Source organism: Aquarana catesbeiana, linkage group LG01, assembly GCF_042186555.1.
Source record: "Aquarana catesbeiana isolate 2022-GZ linkage group LG01, ASM4218655v1, whole genome shotgun sequence".
Classification (NCBI taxonomy): domain Eukaryota; kingdom Metazoa; phylum Chordata; class Amphibia; order Anura; family Ranidae; genus Aquarana; species Aquarana catesbeiana.
This window is the reverse complement of record NC_133324.1, coordinates 371454121-371476172: the sequence shown is the minus strand read 5'-3', so window position 1 is coordinate 371476172 and position 22052 is coordinate 371454121. Positions and strand designations below refer to the sequence as shown.

The window sequence follows — 22052 nt, the reverse complement described above, 5'->3', positions numbered from 1 at the left end:
TCTGGATGAACTGCAGAGAACTACAGCTGAGGTGGGAGAGTCTGTCCATAGGACAACAATCAGTCGTACACTGCACAAATCTGGCCTTTATGGAAGAGTGGCAAGAAGAAAGCCATTTCTCAAAGATATCCATAAAAAGTCTCGTCTAAAGTTTGCCACAAGCCACCCGGGAGACACACCAAACATGTGGAAGAAGGTGCTCTGGTCCAATGAAACCAAAATCGAACTTTTTGGCCACAATGCAAAACGATATGTTTGGCGTAAAAGCAACACAGCTCATCACACTCAACACACCATCCCCACTGTCAAACATGGTGGTGGCAGCATCATGGTTTGGGCCTGCTTTTCTTCAGCAGGGACAGGGAAGATGGTTAAAATTGAGGGGAAGATGGATGCAGCCAAATACAGGACCATTCTGGATGAAAACCTGTTGGAGTCTGCAAAAGACCTGAAACTGGGACGGAGATTTATCTTCCAACAAGACAATGATCCCAAACATACAGCAAAATCTACAAAGGAATGGTTCACAAATAAACGTATCCAGGTGTTAGAATGGCCAAGTCAAAGTCCAGACCTGAATCCAATCGAGAATCTGTGGAAAGAGCTGAAAACTGCTGTTCACAAACGCTCTCCATCCAACCTCACTGAGCTCGAGCTGTTTTGCAAGGAAGAATGGGCAAGAATTTCAGTCTCTCGATGTGCAAAACTGATAGAGACATACCCCAAGCGACTTGCAGCTGTAATCGCAGAAAAAGGTGGCTCTACAAAGTATTAACGCAAGGGGGCCGAATAATTTTGCACGCCCCACTTTTCATTTTTTTATTAGTTAAAGTTTCAAAAATCCAAAAGATTTCGTTCCACTTCACAATTGTGTCCCACTTGTTGGTGATTCTTCACAAAAAATAAAAATTTTATATCTTTATGTTTGAAGCCTGAAATGTGGCAAAAGGTTGAAAAGTTCAAGGGGGCCGAATACTTTTGCAAGCCACTGTATATACATATATATATATTATACACACACACATATACACACACACACAATTTATTATATTTTTATTATACATGCAAGCAAATTTGAAACAAACCTGGAAGATTCTCCTGAATAAGTGCTTCCATTGCAGACACAGTGGATAGCCTTTCTACCAAGTCTTCTTCATCCAAACCATGCTCCTGAACCACTTTACTAATTGCTATCCCAATTGCTTGCAGTTGCGAGTCAATTGGTGGCGGCAGAGTGGTCAGTAATTCCTCTTCCTTTTTTTCCTAAAAAAAAAAAAAAAAAAACAAACAATGTTTTGAAATACTTCAGACAAGTTATGACTTGTCTTATGTAAAAGGTTATAAATAGTCAAATCTAGGAATAAAAAGATATTTTAGCTTTACGTTATCTGCATTGGACTCAGTTTAAAGCAAAGGGATACCCTAAAGTCCGACTGGGACTTCTGAGAGTGCATAAAAGGAGTTTGTTTTCTGTTAAGTCCACACAAAAAACACGCCATAATACCCAAATCCCAAATTTCCCAACCTAGAATTCTAGTGTCTAAAAAAAAATTTAAAAATATATAAATATATTTTTTTCTACAGTCAAACTCCATTATGTAATCCTATGTGTCCATTTACCATTAACTGTTTTTGGCTGGGGCTTTTTTTGGCTGTAAAAAAACCCCAAAACTAGTGGGTTCTGAGAGGAGTTTTTCAGCTGTAAAAACAAACGTCAAAAAAAGTTGATAAACGCAGATAAACGGTCAAAAACGCACCTCACCAGCGTTTAACATTTTTGATCTATTAACAAAAAAAACAAAAAACAAAAAACACCAACATAGAAAAATGCTAAAAACGCAATTGCAAAAATGTTGAAAAACTGAAAAACTCACTGCAAAGCTACTGGCGTTTTTATAACACTTTAACATCTAGTGTGCATTAGGCCTAAATGGCAGACCACGGTCTGCATCCTGACCGAGTCACTGTCCCATCCAGAGCACCACAGTCCCACCATTTAGAAGCTTGCTCCTCCAGAGTCACTGCGATCATCCTTACAGGAGCAGACAGCGGAGGCAGAACAGTTACAGATAGAGGCAGGGAGCTGCTGAGTTAACATTTTACGTTCATCAGCAGGTGATAGGTTGCTAGGACCACCCTGCATCCTAGCAACCAATCACAAGCGGATTACCAGGAAATATTGTGCAGCTCCAGGCCTCCATCCAGAACTGTCCCACCTCCTGTCAGCTCTAGATCTGCTGGGCCTCCCGCCCTCCACCCTGTGTAAGGCAAGACTGGGAAGAGTCACTGTTGTCAAGGATTTGGGGAGGCGGGGGGGTGATGTGAAGGGGGGCTGAGGACAGGAATTTAAGTGGGGGTGAGAACAGGCATGTGAAGGAGGAGGGGGGTTTAAGACACCAATATGAAGGGGGTCAGTGATGTAAAGGGGTAAGCTTGATGTGAAGGGGAAGGAAATTATGTGAAGGGGGCTGTGATGTGCAAGATCTGAGACTAGAACACAGTTGTAATAACGCGATTGTGATGTGAAAGATCTGAGGCTAGGTTTAAATCATTGCGACCTGCTTTTATGCAACCCATTCATTTCAATGAGCTGTCTTGCATGCAAAAAAAACCCACAGAAAAAAAGTCCCTGACCTCTTAAATTGCACCACACGTTTTTGGCACTCTTAAAAAACGTGTGGCATTTGACAATGCGCCGAGGTGCCACTAACATTTAAACATGCGATTCAGATCTCTGCTGGAAGAAAATTTTACTAGCTGTACCTCCATTAAATTTTAAAGTGGAAGTCCAGTCAAAAATGTTTTTCCTATTAACAGTATGTTAAATATCTTTATCTTTGATATTATTCATTTTCTGGCTAGCTGATTGTTTAGCTTAGAAAGTCCTATTGACGCCAGACAATCAGCTTCTTCCTGTTCTTCACCCAAAACGCTATGTCCCTTTATCTGAATTTGCCAAGCTGTCTTTCACTTCCTGAAAAGTTTGTCAGTTGTTCTTAGACAGGCATGCCTAGACCTGCTCAACCCCATCCTTCACACAGACAGACTCTGGAAGTATGTTAGAAGCTGTAAGATAGATTACAATGCAACATGCTGCAGATTTTCTACAGTGTACAAACACGTGGTTGTTTCTGCATAGTACTGATGGCACCGAGTGCATGGTGTGGCACACGCCCAGCTGCTGTGAACGGCGGTGGGAGCAGGGGAAGAAATATGAAAACAAAAATGTACAAAAAGGAGCAGCAATACAGATTGCTTTCTATTGCTCATTACATGTAATAGTTTAAGGCTCCATTTCCACTAGGGCAATTAGCTCCTCCTATTCTGTATACACCCACTGGCTACACAGGAACAGTGTCTCCCCCCCCCCCCCCCCCCGGAAGTTATGTCACTACCTTTCAGTAACCACACCCACTGGCTGCTTTTAGACTCAAAAGGAAGTAGAACTGAATTAACGTGACAGCACTGGATACTACAAAATAAAAGTAGAATAACTGGAATGTTTTGCATTTTGAAACATACGGCTAAACTTAACACACATTAATGATTGCAGGGTAAGAATTTAAGTGTTATGGTGGACAATTTAAATACTGTTCTAGAGCATAAAAAAAAAAAAAAAAAATTCAGCTACCATATCCCAAGCACGTGTTCTCATTCTGTGGTACAGCAGATTCTTTCCTCCAGAAGCTGCATCCTCGTACATGAAATCCTTCCTGGGATTTCCCAGTTGGTGAGAGCGGTACAAGCAACTCATCACCCAGTACACACTAGTGATGCACAAAGTGGGCAGCAATTCTCGCCATTCTCCCTCAGAACAGAGGTTTCTGTTCCAATGTATACATTGCAGTACCCATGCATACAATTGTGATCATATTACCTTATTGAAGGCTGTTCAGTGGCGTAGAACTGTAGAAAAAGAAAAAGTAAAACTTGCTTACCTTCAAATTCCTCTTGTGCCTCTTCTCTTTTATGTGTTTGTGTGCAGAAGCGACAGAATCAATAAGGGCATCACAAAGTTTACAACAATAAATCGCTGTGGGATACTTTCGAGGTCGCTGAAAGACAAAAGTATCTGCTCAATTTCTTATTCCAAGCCACACACAGTAAATGTTAGTGCATACCAGAGTAATGGACCAAGTCGCTCACTAGATACAAATTAAGAACCAGACTGCTGCATTCATAATTTTAGGAGCAGTGTCAGAAAACAGGACACTAGAAAATGGATCTTGGCGATTGGCATATATTGTCACTTAACTTATTAGCGACATGCATAAATACTCCTATCAATGAAGTGAAATACAAGATGTTACTGAAGTACCCGCAAGAAACTTTGGAGTCTCTCCTAAGTGCTGTAGGGGGATGTGGGCAAAGAGGCACAGAATTTCACATTTGGTGGACATACCCAAAAAGGTTAAAAGATTCCATACATACAAATTCATATGCTCACAGATTCAAATTAACTTTAAGAAATCCCCACTACAAGCCCCACTCAAACAGTGGAGGAGACATCAAGACACTAGACAATTTCATTTATATCAGCCAGAACAACTGCCAGATCCCGGAAATCCACATCCATCCCATACGGCTAATGGTAAATGAAAAATTGTTAGCCATGATGAATGCTTATCACCAAAGGCATTATATTACTGTGCACTTCCAAATATTCAAATCAATAGAATAAAATAAGTTCCAGTCTGATTTGTGCTTTGACTTGTAATGTGTGAAGACACAAATCAGACTTTTATTCTATCAATTTGAATATGCCCAGCGATGTAATGCCTTTGATTTTACGACGTTTCACATGCATTGTATGAAATAGTCTACACGTTATACGTTTATTTTTGGCACTGCACATTTTGTCATAGGATCTGTATTAAAGGGATTGTATATTTACCCAATAGCTAGCTGCCTGTATCTCCAAGCGCTGACTTCTTTATATTTAACGTAATGAATGATAAACTACCTTTATTTGAAAAAGCATGGGACCCTTGGATTTAATATCTCAGCAGGTGACCACTAATGCCTTTGCAAGAACATGACGTTCAGACATTAAAAACAAATTCAGTGAGCTTTTATCTCAAGGTTCTCTGCTTTGGTTTTCTTTTTTCTTCTTATGCCTTCACTTGATTTTCTGTACACACAGTTGAGTGTAGAAATGTTCAGTGAACTACACCTGTGTTCTACGTATCATACAATAAAAGCAGTGAAAGAAAAAAAAATAGGCCGCTGGAGAAATCAAGTAAAAAATCAATCCACAGCTTGCAAACCGTTCTGAATCCCCCCACACACCTTAACCATCAGGCCTATTTTTCAGACTCCGTGTTTACAAATTAAAATAATTTTTTTGCTAGAAAATTACTTAGAACCCCCGAACATTATATATTTTTTGTCAGACACCCTAGAAAATAAAATGGCGGTTGTTGGGGTAACAGGGAACACAAAGGGTTTATATAGTTTTAAAGTTTTACTTTATTGATTAGATGCAGTAGATATACAATATGACGCACATATTATAAACATATGCTAAAGAGTTATGAGTTCGTTCTTAATGTTCTACATGTGTAAGCACTGAGTAATGCAATTGTACATTTTTGAAAAAACTAATAAAATTTACTCTAAAAAAAATTTAAAAAATGGCAGTTGTTGCAATACTTTGCCTCACTGTATTTACACAGAGGTCTTACAAGTGCAAGAAAAAAAAAAAAAAAAAAAAAAAAAAAAAAACACCACACACACACACACACACACACACACACACACACACCTTAGTTAGACTTACCGGTGACGGTATTTCTACGAGCCTTTCAGGACAGCACCTTGGAGAGAGCGCAGCTCCACCTCTTAGACAGGAAACACTGCGTGACAACGCCTCTTTAAAAAGCAGCTGCTTCCACCATGCCGTCAGTTGTTACCGAGAAATCCTCCGACATGCTGGAAAATATAATCAGACAATTACCAGGTCCTACAATTATACTTTACATATAACCAAGAGAGGGAAGTAGGCTGCTGTCCTGAAAGGCTCGTAGAAATACCGTCACCGGTAAGTCTGACTAAGGTTTTCTCCCTTCGCCTTTCAGGACAGCACCTTGGAGAGGATAACCGAGAAACTTACTTCAGGGTGGGACTACTGCCTGCAAAACCTTCCTACCAAATGATTGGTCCGAGGCTGATAGTAGATCCAAGCGGTAGTGCCTTATGAAGGTCGAAAAACTGGACCATGTGGCAGCCTTGCAGATTTGCTCAGGAGATGCCCCGGCCCTTTCTGCCCATGATGCCGCCACTGCTTGAGTAGAATGAGGTAATACCCTTCCGGAGATTCCAGACCCAAAGATTTGTATGCCTCTTTAATGGCCTGCTTTAACCATCTTCCAAGGGTGCTCTTGGAAGCTTTACCTCCTTTGTGAGTACCTTCCATTAAAACAAACAGTGAAGATGACTTTCTGATTTCCTTTGTTCTTTCCAGATATTTAAGCAGACACCTCCTGACATCAAGGGTATGGAAAGCTTCTTCTCCTGCTCCCGAAGGTAAAGGACAAAAGTAGGGAGAACGATTTCCTGTGTACGGTGAAAAACTGAAGCCACCTTTGGTAGAAATGCTGGATCCATCCTTAAGACTACCCTATCCTGTAGACATCTCATAAAGGGCTCCTTAATTAAAAAGGGCTTGTAACTCACTAATTCTACGTGCGGAAGTTACTGCTACCAGTAAAATTGTCTTTAACGTCAAGAAACTTAATGATGCTTCTTCTATGGGTTCAAACGGTGCCTTAGTTTGTCCCCGAAGAACTAGAGATAAATCCCATTTGGGAAAAGTAACAACAGGTCTAGGCTTTACTTTTGCCATTGCCCTAAAAAATCTGATTATTAAAAGGTTCCCCTGACAGGGTTTTTTCCAAAAAACTGATAAAGCAACTACCTGCGTCTTGAGCGTACTTGCTGCTAACCCCTTCTCCAATCCCTCTTGAAGAAATTCCAAAACTGAAAATGTGGTATGAAAATCAAAGTTTTTACTGGAACACCAAGAATTAGAGATCTTCCAGACTTTAAAGTAAATGTCTCTTGTCACTTTTTTTTCTACTTGCAAGAAGGGTAGAAATAAGCTTCTCTGATAAACCTCTTTTCTTAAGATTTGTTCTTCAGAAACCAAGCTGTTAGTTTGAGATAAGCTGGATCTAGATGGAGAATTTGGCCCTGACTCAACAGGTCTGCCCTGATTGGTAATTTCTAAGCAGGTTTCACTGAGAGGTTCATCAAGGTTGAAAACCAGGGTCTTTTTGGCCAATAAGGAGCTATTAATATTAGCTCAGTGGACTCCAATCTGAATTTGGCTAACACCTTTGGTATCAGTTGAAACGGGGGAAAAGCGTAGGACAGATGGAAGTCCCACTTGTGAGCTAACGCATCTACTCCGAGAGCTTGATCCTGTCTCTGAAGAGAGAAGACTGGTATTTTTGCATTTTCCTGTTTTGCAAAGAGGTCCACTTGGGGATAACCCCAACTCTTGGAAATGGTTTAGAATAATTCCTGATTGAGAGACCACTCTGCTTCCCTTATTTCTTTCCTGCTGAGGAGATCTGCTAAGGTGTTTTCCGTCCCCTTCAGATGGACTGCTGATAGAGAGGCCACATTGTTCTCTGCCCATCTTAGGATCTGATGAGCTACACCCATTAGGGTTTTGCTTTTTGTGCCCCCTTGCTTTGTTAAATATAATACTGTCGTCATATTGTCTGACAATATTTGGACATGTTGTTTCACTAGAAATTCCCGGAGGGAGAGGAGGCTTAGGTGAACAGCCTTTAACTCTCTCCAATTTGAAGATCTTCTCACTTCTGGTTTGGTCCAAACTCCCTGAATCGTTTTTTCTTCCAGATGAGCTTCCCATCCCCGTGCGCTGGCATCTGTAGTCAGCCTTCTGGTTACCGGAAAGACCCAAGGAAGCCCTTTTGAAAGGTTTCCTAGGTTCCTCCACCACCAGAGCGTTTTTTGCTCTTGCCCCCATGTTGAATTTCTTCTCCAGAGGTTCCTGGTATGACCAATTCATCAGAATATCCGATTGCAGAGGACGGGCATGCAACCTGGCCCACTGTACCAAAGGAATTGCCGCTGTCAACAGTCCCAGAGCAGACATGGCTTGTCTTACAGAGATCTCTGCGTTGGACTGAAGTGTTTTCAGGGTCAACTGCATCTTCTCTATTTTCTCCTGGGGTAGAAAAATTCTCTGTTCTATCGAGTCTATTTCGTACCCCAGAAACCTTACCCTTTGAGATGGAATTAAGTTTGACTTCTGAAGATTGAGAAGCCATCCCAGACCTCTTAGATGTGTTTGAACTGTCTGAAGGTTGACCTCTACTTGACCCTTTGAGTCTGCAAACAGTAACAGGTCATCCAAATAGGGTACTATTGAAATCCCCTTCAGCCTCAGGGGCTCCAAAGATTCCGCCATCACTTTTGTGAATACCCTGGGAGAAGAGGAAAGACCGAAAGGCAGAGCCCGAAACTGCAGGTGCCAAATCTCCCCCCCCCCCCCCAGATTGACTGCGAGACGCAGGAACCTTTGTGATGGGGGCGCTATTGGTATATGGAGATAGGCATCTCTCAAATCGATGGAAGCCATATGACATTTGGGGGTTAGCAAGTTCCTCACTGAGAAAATCGTATCCATCCTGAATTTTTTGTATTTTATGGATCGATTTAGAACCTTCAAATTGAGAATCAGACGGAACTTCCCTGATGGCTTTTTGACCAGAAAAATGTGGGAGTAAAACCCCTTCCCCTCTTGATCTTTCAGAACCTGGGAAATGACCTTCTGTTGCATCAGTTCCTTAACAGAGACTTCATGGCCAGAGCCTTTTCCCGATCCTTTGGCAGGTTTGTGATGTAAAACCGATTTGGGGGGCTTTGTGAGAATTCCAATTGATAACCCTTTTTGATTAACCCCAGAACAAAAGGACTTCTTGTTTTTTCCCAAATTGTTAAGAAGTCCTGTAGTCTCCCCCCTACTAGATGGTCTTTGTTTTTTAGTTTGTTCTGGGGTTCTAAAGAGTACCCCACCTCTACCTCTTCCTCTCTGAGAAGACCAGGGTCTCTTCTGTGTGTGGTCCTTTTCCTTACCAGCTTGTCGAAAAGGACGAAAATTTTTCCTCTGCTGTACCGTTTTCTTCTTCTTCTTCTGTGGGAAAGCTTTCTTCTTATCTGCTGTCCTGTCAAGGACAGTCTCCAGTTCTGGCCCAAACATCAGGTCTCCTGAAAAGGGAATTCCGCACAGTTTTATTTTAGAAGCTGAATCCCCTGACCAGGTCTTTAGCCAGAGTGCTCTTCTTGCTGAGTTAACAAGCGCAGAGGACCTGGCTGACATCCTCAGATTCTGCAGAGGCATCTGCCATATATTTTACTGCCTTAAGCAGGGTAGGGAAGGACTCCAATAAGTCTTTTCTGGAGGTACTTGCAACTACATGATTTTTAAGTTGATCTAACCAACACTCCGGATTCCTAGCCACAACTGTAGCCGCCATTGCTGGCTTAAGATTAGGTAGAGATGAGTCCCAGGCTTTCTTCAGTAGCCCATCTGCCCTCTTATCCATAGCATCTTTGAGAATACCCATGTCCTCAAGAGCTAAATCAGTTTTCCTAGATACTTGAGAAAAAGCAGCGTCTAATCTTTGTTTTTTTATTCCACAACAGTTCCTCATTCTCCTCAAAAGGAAACCTCCTTTTGAGGGCTTTAGAAAAAAAACTGTCCTTTCTCTGGATCCTTCCATTCCTTTTTAATAGTGTGTTAACACTTTATGCACAGGGAACACCCTGTGTTTAATTTCCTCCAGCCCCAGATACATCTTGTCATGCACAGACAGCTGAGCTTTTTCTTCCTGGATCTCCAGGGTAGTATAAATTGCCTTGAGTAATTCATCCACCTCAAGTGAAAGCTTATATCTAGATGATCTTGACTCTTCTTCCACCTCCTCCTCCGAATCAATAGTTGAGGGTGGAATGCTTTCCCTTTACTCCTCCGACTCACTTTCCACTTGTCTGGAAGTGGACTGAGGGAAACTGGAGTGAGAACTCTGTCCTTGGCTGGAACTCTGGCCGCGTTTCACAAGGGAACGCACTGTCCCTAAGGCCTCTGCTAATTCCTTCCTCACAGAAGATAAGAGTTCTTTGCACTCGTGAGGATTCTTCTTTTACTAAATCCACAATGCAGGATTTGCACAGTGGTTTGGGCCAAGAGTCCCTTAAAGGATTTTTGCATGAGGGGCACTTTCTCCCTGTTCTCTCTGATTTGGCAGTAGCTTTCTGAAACAGAGAAACAAGAAAAAGCCAGGTCCTTAGAACTAAGGCTTCAGAGAAAAGTAGTACCTCCAGCCAACACCCTAAGTGCCCAGAGTCTCACTCCTTTGCTGAACTGCTAATGGAAACTGTTACCCCATAGCAGACAGCAGTAGGTTTTGAATAACCACATAAAAGATAAAACACTCAGTGATATAAAAGGAAAGAGGTGCCACCGCACCTCACCTACCTGGGCCTGGCCGGGAACCTGGGCGCCTGCATCCGCCATTGCTGCTGATGATTCCGCTGTCTCCATAGTGCAATCCGCAGCCCCTTCCTCCTGTGTTCCAGCAGCAGGAACCAATCGCTGCTACGCCCCGCCGGAAGTCTCCTCCCACCGGAACTGGCGTCATCCGCTGTCCGGGATTCGGCGCCGCCATGCAGAGGCCTGGCATGGACGCTCTTACTGAGCACAACCGCGGCCCCCCGAACACCCCGGGTGGAAAACTTCCGGCAGACCATTACTCCTGTGAGCCGAAGGCAGGGACACCGGAGCACCCCCCTCACGTGTGGGAAGGAGCTGGGCTGGTCTGAGTACCCAAACGTGGAGGTCCTGCCAAAACCCTCTCCTTGGAGAGAGCGCAGCCCCTCTGGTTCCCCAAGCAGTGCTTCCACCATGGCGGAGGAAACACTAAAACTGACGGCATGGTGGAAGCAGCTGCTTTTTAAAGGGGCGTTGTCACGCAGTGTTTCCTGTCTAAGAGGTGGAGTTGCGCTCTTTCCAAGGTGCTGTCCTGAAAGGCGAAGGGAGAAAAAAAAACCCAAGACAACAGTAAACTTAGCCCAATTTTTTTTTTTTTTTTTTTAATACTGTGAAATATGTTATGCTGAGTAAATTGATACTCGACACATGCTTCAAAATTGCACCCGCTCATGGAATGGCGACAAACTTATCCTTAAAAATCTCCATAGGCAATGTTTAAAAATTTCTACAGGTTGCATGTTTTGAGTTATAGAGGAGGTCTAGGGCTAGAATTATTGCTTTCGCTCTAAGGATCATGGTGATGCTTCACGTGTGGTTTGAACACAGTTTTCATATACGGGGGCAACTTACGTATGCGTTCGAGCTTGGCGAGACGCTTTAAATTTTCTTTATTTTACACTGTCCTAATTTGGGTCCCTTTATTTCCCATTACAAGGAATGTAAACATAATAGAAAAATAGCATGACAGGACCCCTTAATGCCCCTTTCACACTGGGGCGGGGTCGACGGTAAAGCGCCGCCATTGTCAACAGTGTTTTACCGTCAGTATACGGCCGCTAGCGGGGTGGTTTTAACTCCCACTAGCAGCCAAGAAAGGGTTAAAAACCACCGCAATGCGCCTCTGCAGAGGCGCTTTGCCGGCAGTATAGCTGCGCTGTCCCATTGATTTCAATGGGCAGGAGCGGTGTATACACCGCTCCGAAGATGCTGCTAGCAGGACTTTTCCCGTCCTGCCAGCTCACCGCCCCAGTGTGAAAGCCCTTAGGGCTTTCACACTGGAGAGACAGCAGCAGCTGTTTCGGGTCAGTTTGCAGGTGCTATTTTTAGCGAAATAGCGCCTGCAAACCGCCCCAGTGTGAAAGGGGCCTAAATGTCAAAGACCTCAGTTCTCATATTTACACTAAAATGCAATATACAAAAATTTCCCTTTAACCACTTCAGCCCCGGAAGATTTGGCTGCTGAATGACCCGGCCATTTTTTGCGATTCGGCGCTGCACCCAAACAAAACTGACGTCCTTTTTTCCCCACAAATAGAGATTTCTGGTGGTATTTGATCGCCTCTGCGGTTTTTATTTTTTGCGCTATAAACAAAAAAAAAAAAAAAGTGTGGCAATTTTGAAAAAAAATAAAATATTAAAAGGCTAAATTTCTCAGTTTAGGCTGATATGTATTCTTTTTTTTTAACCAAAAAATAACACAATAAGCATATAGATTTATTTGCGCAAAAGTTATAGCGATCAGTGCTATAACAATTCACTGATTACTGTAAAAATGTCACTGGCAGGCAAGGGGTTAACACTAGGGGGCGATCAAGGGGTTAACTGTGTTCCCTAGTGTGTGTTTCTAACTGAAGGGGAAGGGGGCTAACTAGAGGAAATGACAGATCGTGGTTCCTAGCTATTAGGAACACACGATCTGTCACTCCTCTCAGAACAGAACAGGGATTTGTGCGTTTATATATATACACACACACACACACACACACACACACCCCCCCCCCGTTCTGCCTCTCGTGCTCACCATCACTCGTGGCTAGCGGTCATCGCGACCAGGGGCCACGAGCATCAGCACCCCCGCAGTGCAGCGGGCGCGCGCCTGCTAACACGATCCCGCAAGCCGACGTATAGCTATGACGGTTCGCGGGATTGTGCCGACCTGCCGCTGTAAAATGGTGGCTGGTCTGCAAGCGATTAAGAGAAAGGGGCGGAAGTGATGTTTGACGTCGCTTCCGCCCTCCAATGCTATGGAGCCGAGCGGGGGCCATCTTTCCCTCACTTGGCATCCAGTGAGGGAAGCGTACGCGAACGTCACCACCGCTTACTGGTGGCTCCGGAGACAATCTGAGTGCGGCGGGATGGGGCCCTCTCCAGCCCCGGTTAAAAGTGATCTTGCGGTGAATCCGCCGCTGAGACCACTTATCTTAGAGGACAGTCCGCCGTTTTTAAAAATACCGGGGTCATGGCAACTAGCTGCTGCCATAACAAGGGTATTTAACGTCAAATTAGCGACGTATGACGGTAGTTAAATGAGGAATTCAATAGTTTTTCACAAACATTGAGGGCTCATGTACACAGGGCAGTTGAAAACCTTTTAGGAACACTGTAAAATGACAGCTATGAGTAAGCGCTCTGTACGAGCGTGAAACGAATTAGCGGCTAAGCTGTACCACTCCAGCAGTGTCATGTACTTTATTATTCCATGTTTTGAATAAAGAAGATTTTATCTGCCTATTCCGTTGTGCGGCCGTCCAGATCTTTCTACACGATTACACTTGTAAAATGACAGCTGGAAACAGAGTTGGGTACCTGGTAACTTTTTCTGGGAAATCCTCCAGGGCAACATGAGGGAGATAAGCTCCTCCCTGAAACAGGAAACACATTAGTCAACCATTATAAATTTGTTTGTCTTACATGTGTGCCTCAGTTATATTAAAGCACCGAAGGAACGCTCAGTAAATCAATGCTCCCCCACTATACCTGGTATTGTCGCTTAGGGTGGGAACTAGTGTTGCCCTGGAAGACTTCCCAGGAAAAAAAAAAAAAAAAAAAAAAAAAAAAAAAAAAGGTACCCAACTCTGTTTTCTCAAATAGTCTTCCAGGGCAGCAACTGAGGGGATGCATCAAGCAATACTTACTAAGGAGGGGATAAGGACTGGAGCACCTTGCGATCAAATGCCTGGCCGGACAGCTGGTCAACGGTAGTGCCTTGCAAAGGTACTGAAGCTCGACCATGTCGCTGCCCTTCAGATCTACTCTGGAGTTGCTCCTGCTTTCTCTGCGACGAGGTTGCCCAGGCTCTGGTTGAATAGGCTTTGATACCGCTTGGAGGGGGTGAGGCTTTGCGTCTCATAGGCTGTCTGTATGGCAATTCTTAGCCATCTGCTGATTGTCAGTGAAAGAAACGGTTTTCCTTCATTGACTCCTGCATAGAGAACAAATGAGGTAGTTCTTCGCTAGTCCTTCATTCTCTCGAGATACACTCATAGCGTATTTCTTACATCTAGCTTCTTGTATGTGTCTTTTCTTGCTATCCATTGATTTTGGGAGAGATGGAATAATCACATTTTGCGTCCTGTGAAATGTTAGAGACTTTTGGTAGAAAAGCTGGGTCTGGCGAGAGGATTATTTTGTTTGTTTGTAACAGGGAGTATGGTTCAATCATGGAAAGTGCTTGGATTTCGCTCACTCTTCTGGCCGATACTAGGGCCACTAAAAGTGCAGTTTTTAGATCAAGGTTTTTGTCTGAGCTTTCTTCCAATGGTTCAAACGGGGGAAGAGAAATCCTCTGAGCACTGTATACATATGCCATGTTGGAGTTATGTAAATTTTTGCAGGTCTAGCTCTATTTAGCGACATTAGGAATCGCTTTATCAGCAGATCCTCTGCTAGCCTCGTGTCCATAAAAGGAGGAAAGTGCTGCCACTTGTACCTTAAGTGTGCTCAGATATTTTTGTCTGCTCCTTCCTGTAGGAAATCCAGAATCGCCAGGATGATTCCTCTGCCGGAACTCTTTATGCCAGAAGACAAACTTCCTCACTTTCCTGTAGATTGTTCTAGTCACGGGTTCCCTGCTGTCTAGAATGGTGTTGATCACTCTGTCCGACACCCCTTTATTTTGCAGTCTCACCCTTTCAGTAACCAAGCCAAAAAGTTTCAGGAGTTTGTAATTTGGATGGCTGACTGGTCCCCGCAATAGGAGATCTGGTAGGTCCGGCAGCGTCAGGTGTGGCTGGACACAGGTTCAAGTGGCTGAACCATGCTCTTTGGGGCCAGTACAGTGCTAGGAGTATCACTGCCGCTTTTTCTGCTTTGATTTTTTTAATCACTCTTGGTATTATGGCAGTTGGAGGGAATGCATAACAGCTGGTGACCCAGCTTTGGCTGAATACATCTACTCCACTGTTGCCATCTGTGGGATCCAGTGAAAAAAAAAAAAAAAACATTGGTAGTTTTGAGTTTGCCTTGGAGGCAAGCATATCTACCTCGGGCAACCCCCATGTTTGTGTGCCTTGTAAGAAGGTTGGTTGATTCGAAGACCACTCTGTTTTATAGTCTTTGGACTCAAAGTCTGCCAGTGTATTGTCTGTTCCTTTCAGATGGATGCCCGATGTTGATCTGATGTTTGTTTCTGCCCATAACAGAATTGTTTGTCAGGCTTGAGCTTTGGGATTTTGTCCCCCGTTGCGTAAGTATGCCACCATCATGGCGTTGTCTGATTAAGTCTCTCCCCTGGCCGGGACCCTGCAGAGAGTCACGGGCTATCCACCACAGTTGGAGCGTTTGGCTTGTGTTCTGCGGTAAGCAGGAGAGCCATGCATCAAGATGCCCTGGTAGTTAGGCAGGCAGTACCTCCACTGGCAGCGGCGGTAACCTGGGGCAGAGTACCGGTAGCATTAGAAGCAGTTGGGGGGGGGGATGGGTGCATACCCCTCTGTAGGGTGAAACCTCAAGCAGAGCCCCAAGGCTGAGGTTGCGGCTCCTGCTCGCCCTCCCAAGGCCCACTGGGCTGGATGGGATGCTGGTCAGGGAGTCCCCTGCAACCTAGCACAGAGACTGTAGAGAAAATAAATTGTTTGCAGCTTCTGTGGGTCTAGAGGAGAAAAAAAAAAAAAAACCCCACACACAAACGAACAAATTTATAATGGTGGACTAATGGAGTTTCCTGTTTCAGGGAGGAGGAGCCTCTCTCAGATGCTGCCCTGAAAGACTATTTGAGAAAACTATTTGAGAGTTTAGGCTCCATGTACACTAGTAGCTCCTAAAATTGTGTTTAGGAGCTTTTTTTGCCCAAGCTCCTAAACTTAACTCCATGTACATAGGCTTTTAGGATCGTTTAGGGGCTGCTGCGGTTAGGTGAGGTTCAACCCCTTAGCCTCCCTCTCCTGAACATGGGAGAAGCGAGTTCAGGATAGGAATGTTTTGCTCACAGGCTGCAAAGCGTTCAAAATCTCGATTAGATTTGGCTGCGTTTTGTATTTTCCCATGGCCGCTGATCAAAGTAGTTCAAGTTTACAAAGTTTTTTTTTTACATTTCAGATAAATACTTCTTCCTCCTCCCCCACCAATTAAACTACTGTACTGAATTTTGACATTCCTTTAAATGTCTTGTCCTGGGAGTACAGGACTTCTATTCTCAGACCATGGGCTATATGCAGGTTACCAACAGGATATTGGCTAAAAAGCTTGCTGGGGGCCATCACTAATACACGCTCCTAAACCCAACCCACTCTGACAGACTCCAGTTTTTATGCTGCAAAAAGAGGGTAAGGGGGGTCCGTTTCCTGTACAAGATAAGGTATTTACAGGCAGGTCAAAATCCCTATAGCCCCAAATTGTACAGTAGCTTTATTCATAGACCACGGGACTGGACGTTCCAAAGAAATTAGCTGGGGGTGGCCAACAACATAGTTCGATATAGTTACATAGTTCGTCTGGTAGAGGAAAAAAAAAAAAAAAAAAAACCACCACACACACACACACACACACACACACACACACACACACGTCCATCCAGTTTAACCCTCAGAGAAAACAAAAACCGAACACAGCTATATACACAACCCTATGTCCACAGTTGGTCAAGGGGGAAGGAAAAAAAAAAAAAAAAAACAAAAAAAAAAAAAACAAAACAGTATAATCCGATCTGCTTCAGCAGTGTAAGAAAATTCCTTCTGGATTTCAAGATCCCCAAAGACATTCTGATATTCCCTGGATCAATTTTACCTATACATTTTATTACCCAGCTATATTTTGTGCATTTAGGAAAGAATCCAGGCCTTTTTTAAAACCATTTACAGAGCTGGTCAGAACCAGCTCGAGAGTCTATTCCAGGCCTCTGCAGTCCCATACCTACTAATACAAGAAAGGATTTTGCTTGCTTTGGAAACCACAGCTTGGCATTGCATGCCATTAAACTCATGATATTTCAGAACATCCTTCACCATTGAATTCCCCAGTTGTACTCCCCCCTAATATGTATGATACATGCATATTTTTAGCCCACAAGTGCACAACTTTACATTTATCTTATAAATTGGAGACATCCTGTAAGGATGCTACTCCACTGCATAGCTTGGTGTGATTTGCAAAAACTAAAAAAATGGTATTTAATCCCAAACTATCATCAATATATTAAAAAGGGTCCCAGCCTAGCCAGTTTTCTAACCTTTTATATACTGAATATGCCCAGTGAGTAGACATTACCTTATACATTAGTGTCTGGGGAACTGTGTCAAATCCTTTTGCAAAATCCAAGTATACCACATCCACTCCTTTGAAGTTTCTGCCTAACCTCTCATATAAAGAAATCAGATTAGCTTGACAGCTTCTGTCTTTCATGAATCCATGCTGTATTGCATAAAGCGATGCTAAAGGCAACAAAACCTGTTATACTTGCCTGCTCTGTGCAATGGTTTTTCAGAGCAGCCCTGATCCTCCTCTGAACAGCTCACGCCTGGCTTCTCCCCCCTGATGTGTCCCCATAGCAAGCCGCTTGCTATGGGGGCACTCATGCATGCTCACTCCTGAGCCCCACTCCCTCTTCACTGGCTGTGAATTAACAGTAAAGTCATGTTATGGTCACCGCTACCCAGATGTTCTTTTATATGACCATTAGTAATAAGCTCTGCATGGCTTGAGATTACCAGGTCCAGTAGAGCATCATTCCTAGCCGGAGCCTCTATGAACTAGACCAAAAAATTGGCTTGAAATAGCTTTATAAATTTTTGCCCTTTAACTTTTCCAGTAGGGCCATTGCTGCAGTCAGTTTCTGGGTAGTTGAAATCCCCCCTTATCACTCTCCTAGCCCTTTCTATATGTGCAAGTTGCCGAGTCTCCAGCTCCTCATTAACTCTGGGTGGCCTATAAACAAAGGCCAAATGATTACCTTTGTAGTACGCACACCCATATGCAGCTCTACCCATAATGCTTCAGCCTCACACTCCTCAACTAGGTCCTCCTCTCACACTCGCTTTGAGATCACTTCTCACATAGGAGACAGTCACCACCACCTTCACGGTTTACCGTCTTGCTATAGAACATGGCCAGGAATATCAAAAGCCCATGTGATGAATAGTAAGATTCAGCAAAACCAACTAACTCATTTTTATTCATGCCCTGAAGCTTCCAACTCCCCTATTTTGCTTGGCAGACTTCGGGTACTGGAAAAACACACTTTAATTTAGCGACACATTTTGCACATGTACTTCAATTATTTTTTTGTACTACAAATAGCACCCTTTCCAATGGTTATTTGTAACATGAGAACGGTCTTCTCACTTGCCATACCACCCCCCCATATTCCCCCATTCGGGACTGACCCATTATAATCAAATTCACCCTCCCCCCCTCAATTCTAGTTTAAATACTCTTCCAACCTTCCCATAAACCTCTCCTGCAGCAGAGCAGACCCCCTTCCATTTAAGTGCAAAACATCTTCAGCATTTGGGTTGTACCACAATGAAAAGTCATCCCAATGCTCTAGTAACCCAAATCCTTCCTTCTTTACACCTGGTCTTTAGCCATGCATTCAATTCCTTAAAGTTGATGTAAACGCGAAATTTTTTTTTTTGTTATAATGTAGGGTATAAGATTTCCTATGATTTGAGCCCAGTCTTGCCACAAAGTTAATCCAGCTCCAAGCAATCCTTTTATTGTACAGTGAGATAAAACTTGACAAACAGAAAAACTTTGTCAAATCCTCCCCCTTGCTGTGAGTGACAGGTGATTTACATCTCGTACACTAGCCTAAGACATGCATTATTTTTTAATTCCCACCTACTCCTTTCTTCAGCAGCTCTGCAAGGATTGGCTGTTCCACACCTCAGCATGATTTGGCATGCTGAAGTCATGTGGTTACTTTCCTGTCTTTTCACTGGATTTTAGAGATCATAGCAGAAGTTCAGTGTAAGAAATACACAGGAGAAAATGCATATTGACAAGGAGTGTAGAGGTGGGCGGGGAGTCTGACATCATGACTCCACCCACCGAGCTCCAGACAACAGACCCACCCACAGAATCTGCAGTTTCTCAGGTCTAATAACAGAGGGGAGAAATTTTACAGGCAAAGATACATGCAGGAGGCAATTATATCCTTATAGATAACCCCTATGGCAGTAGTTTAGAAAGGATGACATTGGGTTTACATCCACTTTAAGCTCCCCCTCTTTCCAGTGTTGCACATAGCACAAGCAATATTTTCAGAGAATATCACCTTGGGAGGTCTTTCCCTTCAACTTGCAGCCTAGTTCTTTAAATTGATTCTCAAGGAGCCTCCACCTGCCATGTTTTCTGTCGTCCGTTCCAACATGGACCCAGACAGCCGAGTCATGCTCAGCCCCTTCCAGTAATTTATCAACACGGTCCACCACATGCTGAACCCTGGCACCAGGAAGACCACAAAACATTCTGGTAAAGCAATCCTGGCCACAAATTATTCTATCAGTTCTTCTGATTAGAATCCAAATTACAAAAGGTCTAGGCCTTCCTGCACTACCCTCACCACCCCTACTAGATAGGCTGCTCTCCTGGCCGTTAGGGGTAGCAGTGACTTTTAGGGTTGCCACCCCCACATCTTCACTCAACTTGGCAAATTTGTTTGAGTTCTGAAACTCAAGGCCGGCCCTTTTTCAGTGAGCCCCTACTACTCCCTCTGAACTACAGTAACCCATCATTCTACCTGATAATCCTGACTTGCTCCTCCACATCAACTCCATTAACCATCTACTCAGTGAGCAGAAGGCTGTGATTGGACTCAGCTGATCACATGGTAAAGAGCCGCTGATTGGCTCTTTACCAAGATATGTGATCAGCTGTGCGGGGGAGGACATAGTGATCACAGAGCGCACCGCATGCAATCACTGGGGATTGTCATCAGACGCCCTCCCAGAACTGTCCAGCTGCACTGTAGCAGTCAGTTGGCAATCTCAATGTGAGCTCTACAAAAAAAAAAAAAAAAAAAAAAAACAAAAAAAAAAAAACCAACACACAAACACACGTCTCCTACCCATAACAAAAAAGTCAAGCTTGGCGGTGCTCAGCCATTTATAAGCAGCATTGTATTCTCTGAATGAATACAAAGCTTCCTCTAATTGGCTGAGTTGGATATCGTGTCATCTGCCCACCTCAGCCAGAGAACCCAAAGCTGCCTATGAATAGCTGAGCGCCACTCAGACTGACCAATTTTGTTCCTGTCTCAGTCGGAACAAAAGGCTGTATACTGCATGTAGCGGAGGCCAATATATCTCTCTCAATCTCTCTCATGCCCAGTGGGCACACCTATTGTAAAATATGGTTTGCTTGGACCAGCTTGGCCCAAACAAAACTAGTTAAAGGCACAGTAAATCTGGAATTTTGCTTTAAGGGTATAGCCTTGGAAATAGTGGAGCAGGAGGCAGGTTGTCCTCCACAAAAGCCTTCAGGCATGACAAGACTGGACAGAAAATTTAGTAAAAAAGGAAGCCATGACGTCTGGTAGATCCCAACAGCCTTGACAAAATACAATTAGTGTAAGGGCATTTCCTTACTGTGTTGTGGGGCAGGGCAAAGGGAAGGGATGACAAGATCCTCATTGAGATGGAAAGAGCCCACCTTGGGCAGAAGAGATCTTGATTAAGACTGTGTCCATGTGTAATACAAGAAAAGGCTCTTTACAAGAAAGGGCTGCCAGCTCTAAAACATGCCTAGCAGAGCACAAAGCACCAGGGTGAGATTCCAAGGAATACCAGCACATTAACCACTTCAGCCCCGCAAGGATTTACCCCCTTCCTGACCAGAGCACTTTTTACAATTTGGCACTGCATCGCTTTAACTGCTAATTGCGCAGTCATGCAATGCTGTACCCAAACGAAATTTGCGTCCTTTTCTTCCCACAAATAGAGCTTTCTTTTGATGGTATTTGATCACCTCTGCGGTTTTTATTTTTTGCGCTATAAACGGAAAAAGACCGAAAATTTTGAAAATAGATATTTTCTACTATTTGATATAAAAAAAAATCCAAATAAACCCAATTTTAGTCATACATTTAGGCCAAAATGTATTCGGCCACATGTCTTTGGTAAAAAAAAAAAAAAAAAAAAGTCGATAAGCGTATATTTATTGGTTTGCGCAAAAGTTATAGCGTCTACAAACTAGGGTACATTTTCTGGAATTTACACAGCCTTTAGTTTATGACTGCCTATGTCATTTCTTGAGGTGCTAAAATGGCAGGGCAATACAAACCCCCACAAATGACCCCATTTTGGAAAGTAGACACCCCAAGGAAATTGCTGAGAGGCATGTTGAGCCCATTGAATATACATTTTTTTTGTCCCAAGTGATTGAATGACAAAAAAAAAAAAAAAAAAAAAAAAATTTACAAGTTGTCACTAAATGATATACTGCTCACACAGGCCATGGGCATATGTGGAATTGCTCCCCAAAATACATTTAGCTGCTTCTCCTGAGTATGGGGATACCACATGTGTGGGACTTTTTGGGAGCCTAGCCGCGTACGGGACCCCGAAAACTAATCACTGCCTTCAGGATTCCTAAGGGCATAAATTTTTGATTTCACTCCTCACTACCTATCAGTTGTGAAGGCCATAAAATGCCCAGGTGGTACAAACCCCCCCCCCCCCCCCCCCCCAAATGACCCCATTTTGGAAAGTAGACACCCCAAGCCATTTGATAAGAAGCATGTCGAGTCCATGGAATATTTTATATTTTGACACAAGTTGCGGGAAAGTGTCAATTTTTTTTTTTTGCACAAAGTTGTCACTAAATGATATATTGCTCATACAGGCCATGGGCATATGTGGAATTGCACCCCAAAATACATTTAGCTGCTTCTCCTGAGTATGGGGATACCACGTGTGGGACTTTTTGGGAGCCTAGCCGCGTACGGGACCCCGAAAACCAAGCACCGCCGCCTTCAGGCTAAGGGCGTAAATTTTTGATTTCACTCTTCACTGCCCATCACAGCAACAATTTGTCTTTTTTCCCACAACTTGTGAAAAATATTTCATGGACTCGACATGCCTCTCAGCAA

At 43.5% G+C, this 22052-nt stretch overlaps 1 protein-coding gene across 1 annotated transcript in view; it reads right to left on the bottom strand.

The window, feature by feature from the left end:
• Positions 1-22052, bottom strand: part of TUT7 (terminal uridylyl transferase 7) — a 148215-nt gene that overhangs the window by 70415 nt on the left and 55748 nt on the right. Inside the window, 2 exon segments of the mRNA XM_073633387.1 lie at positions 1086-1263; positions 3939-4055. Of these exon segments, the coding sequence (XP_073489488.1) occupies positions 1086-1263; positions 3939-4055 (295 nt within the window).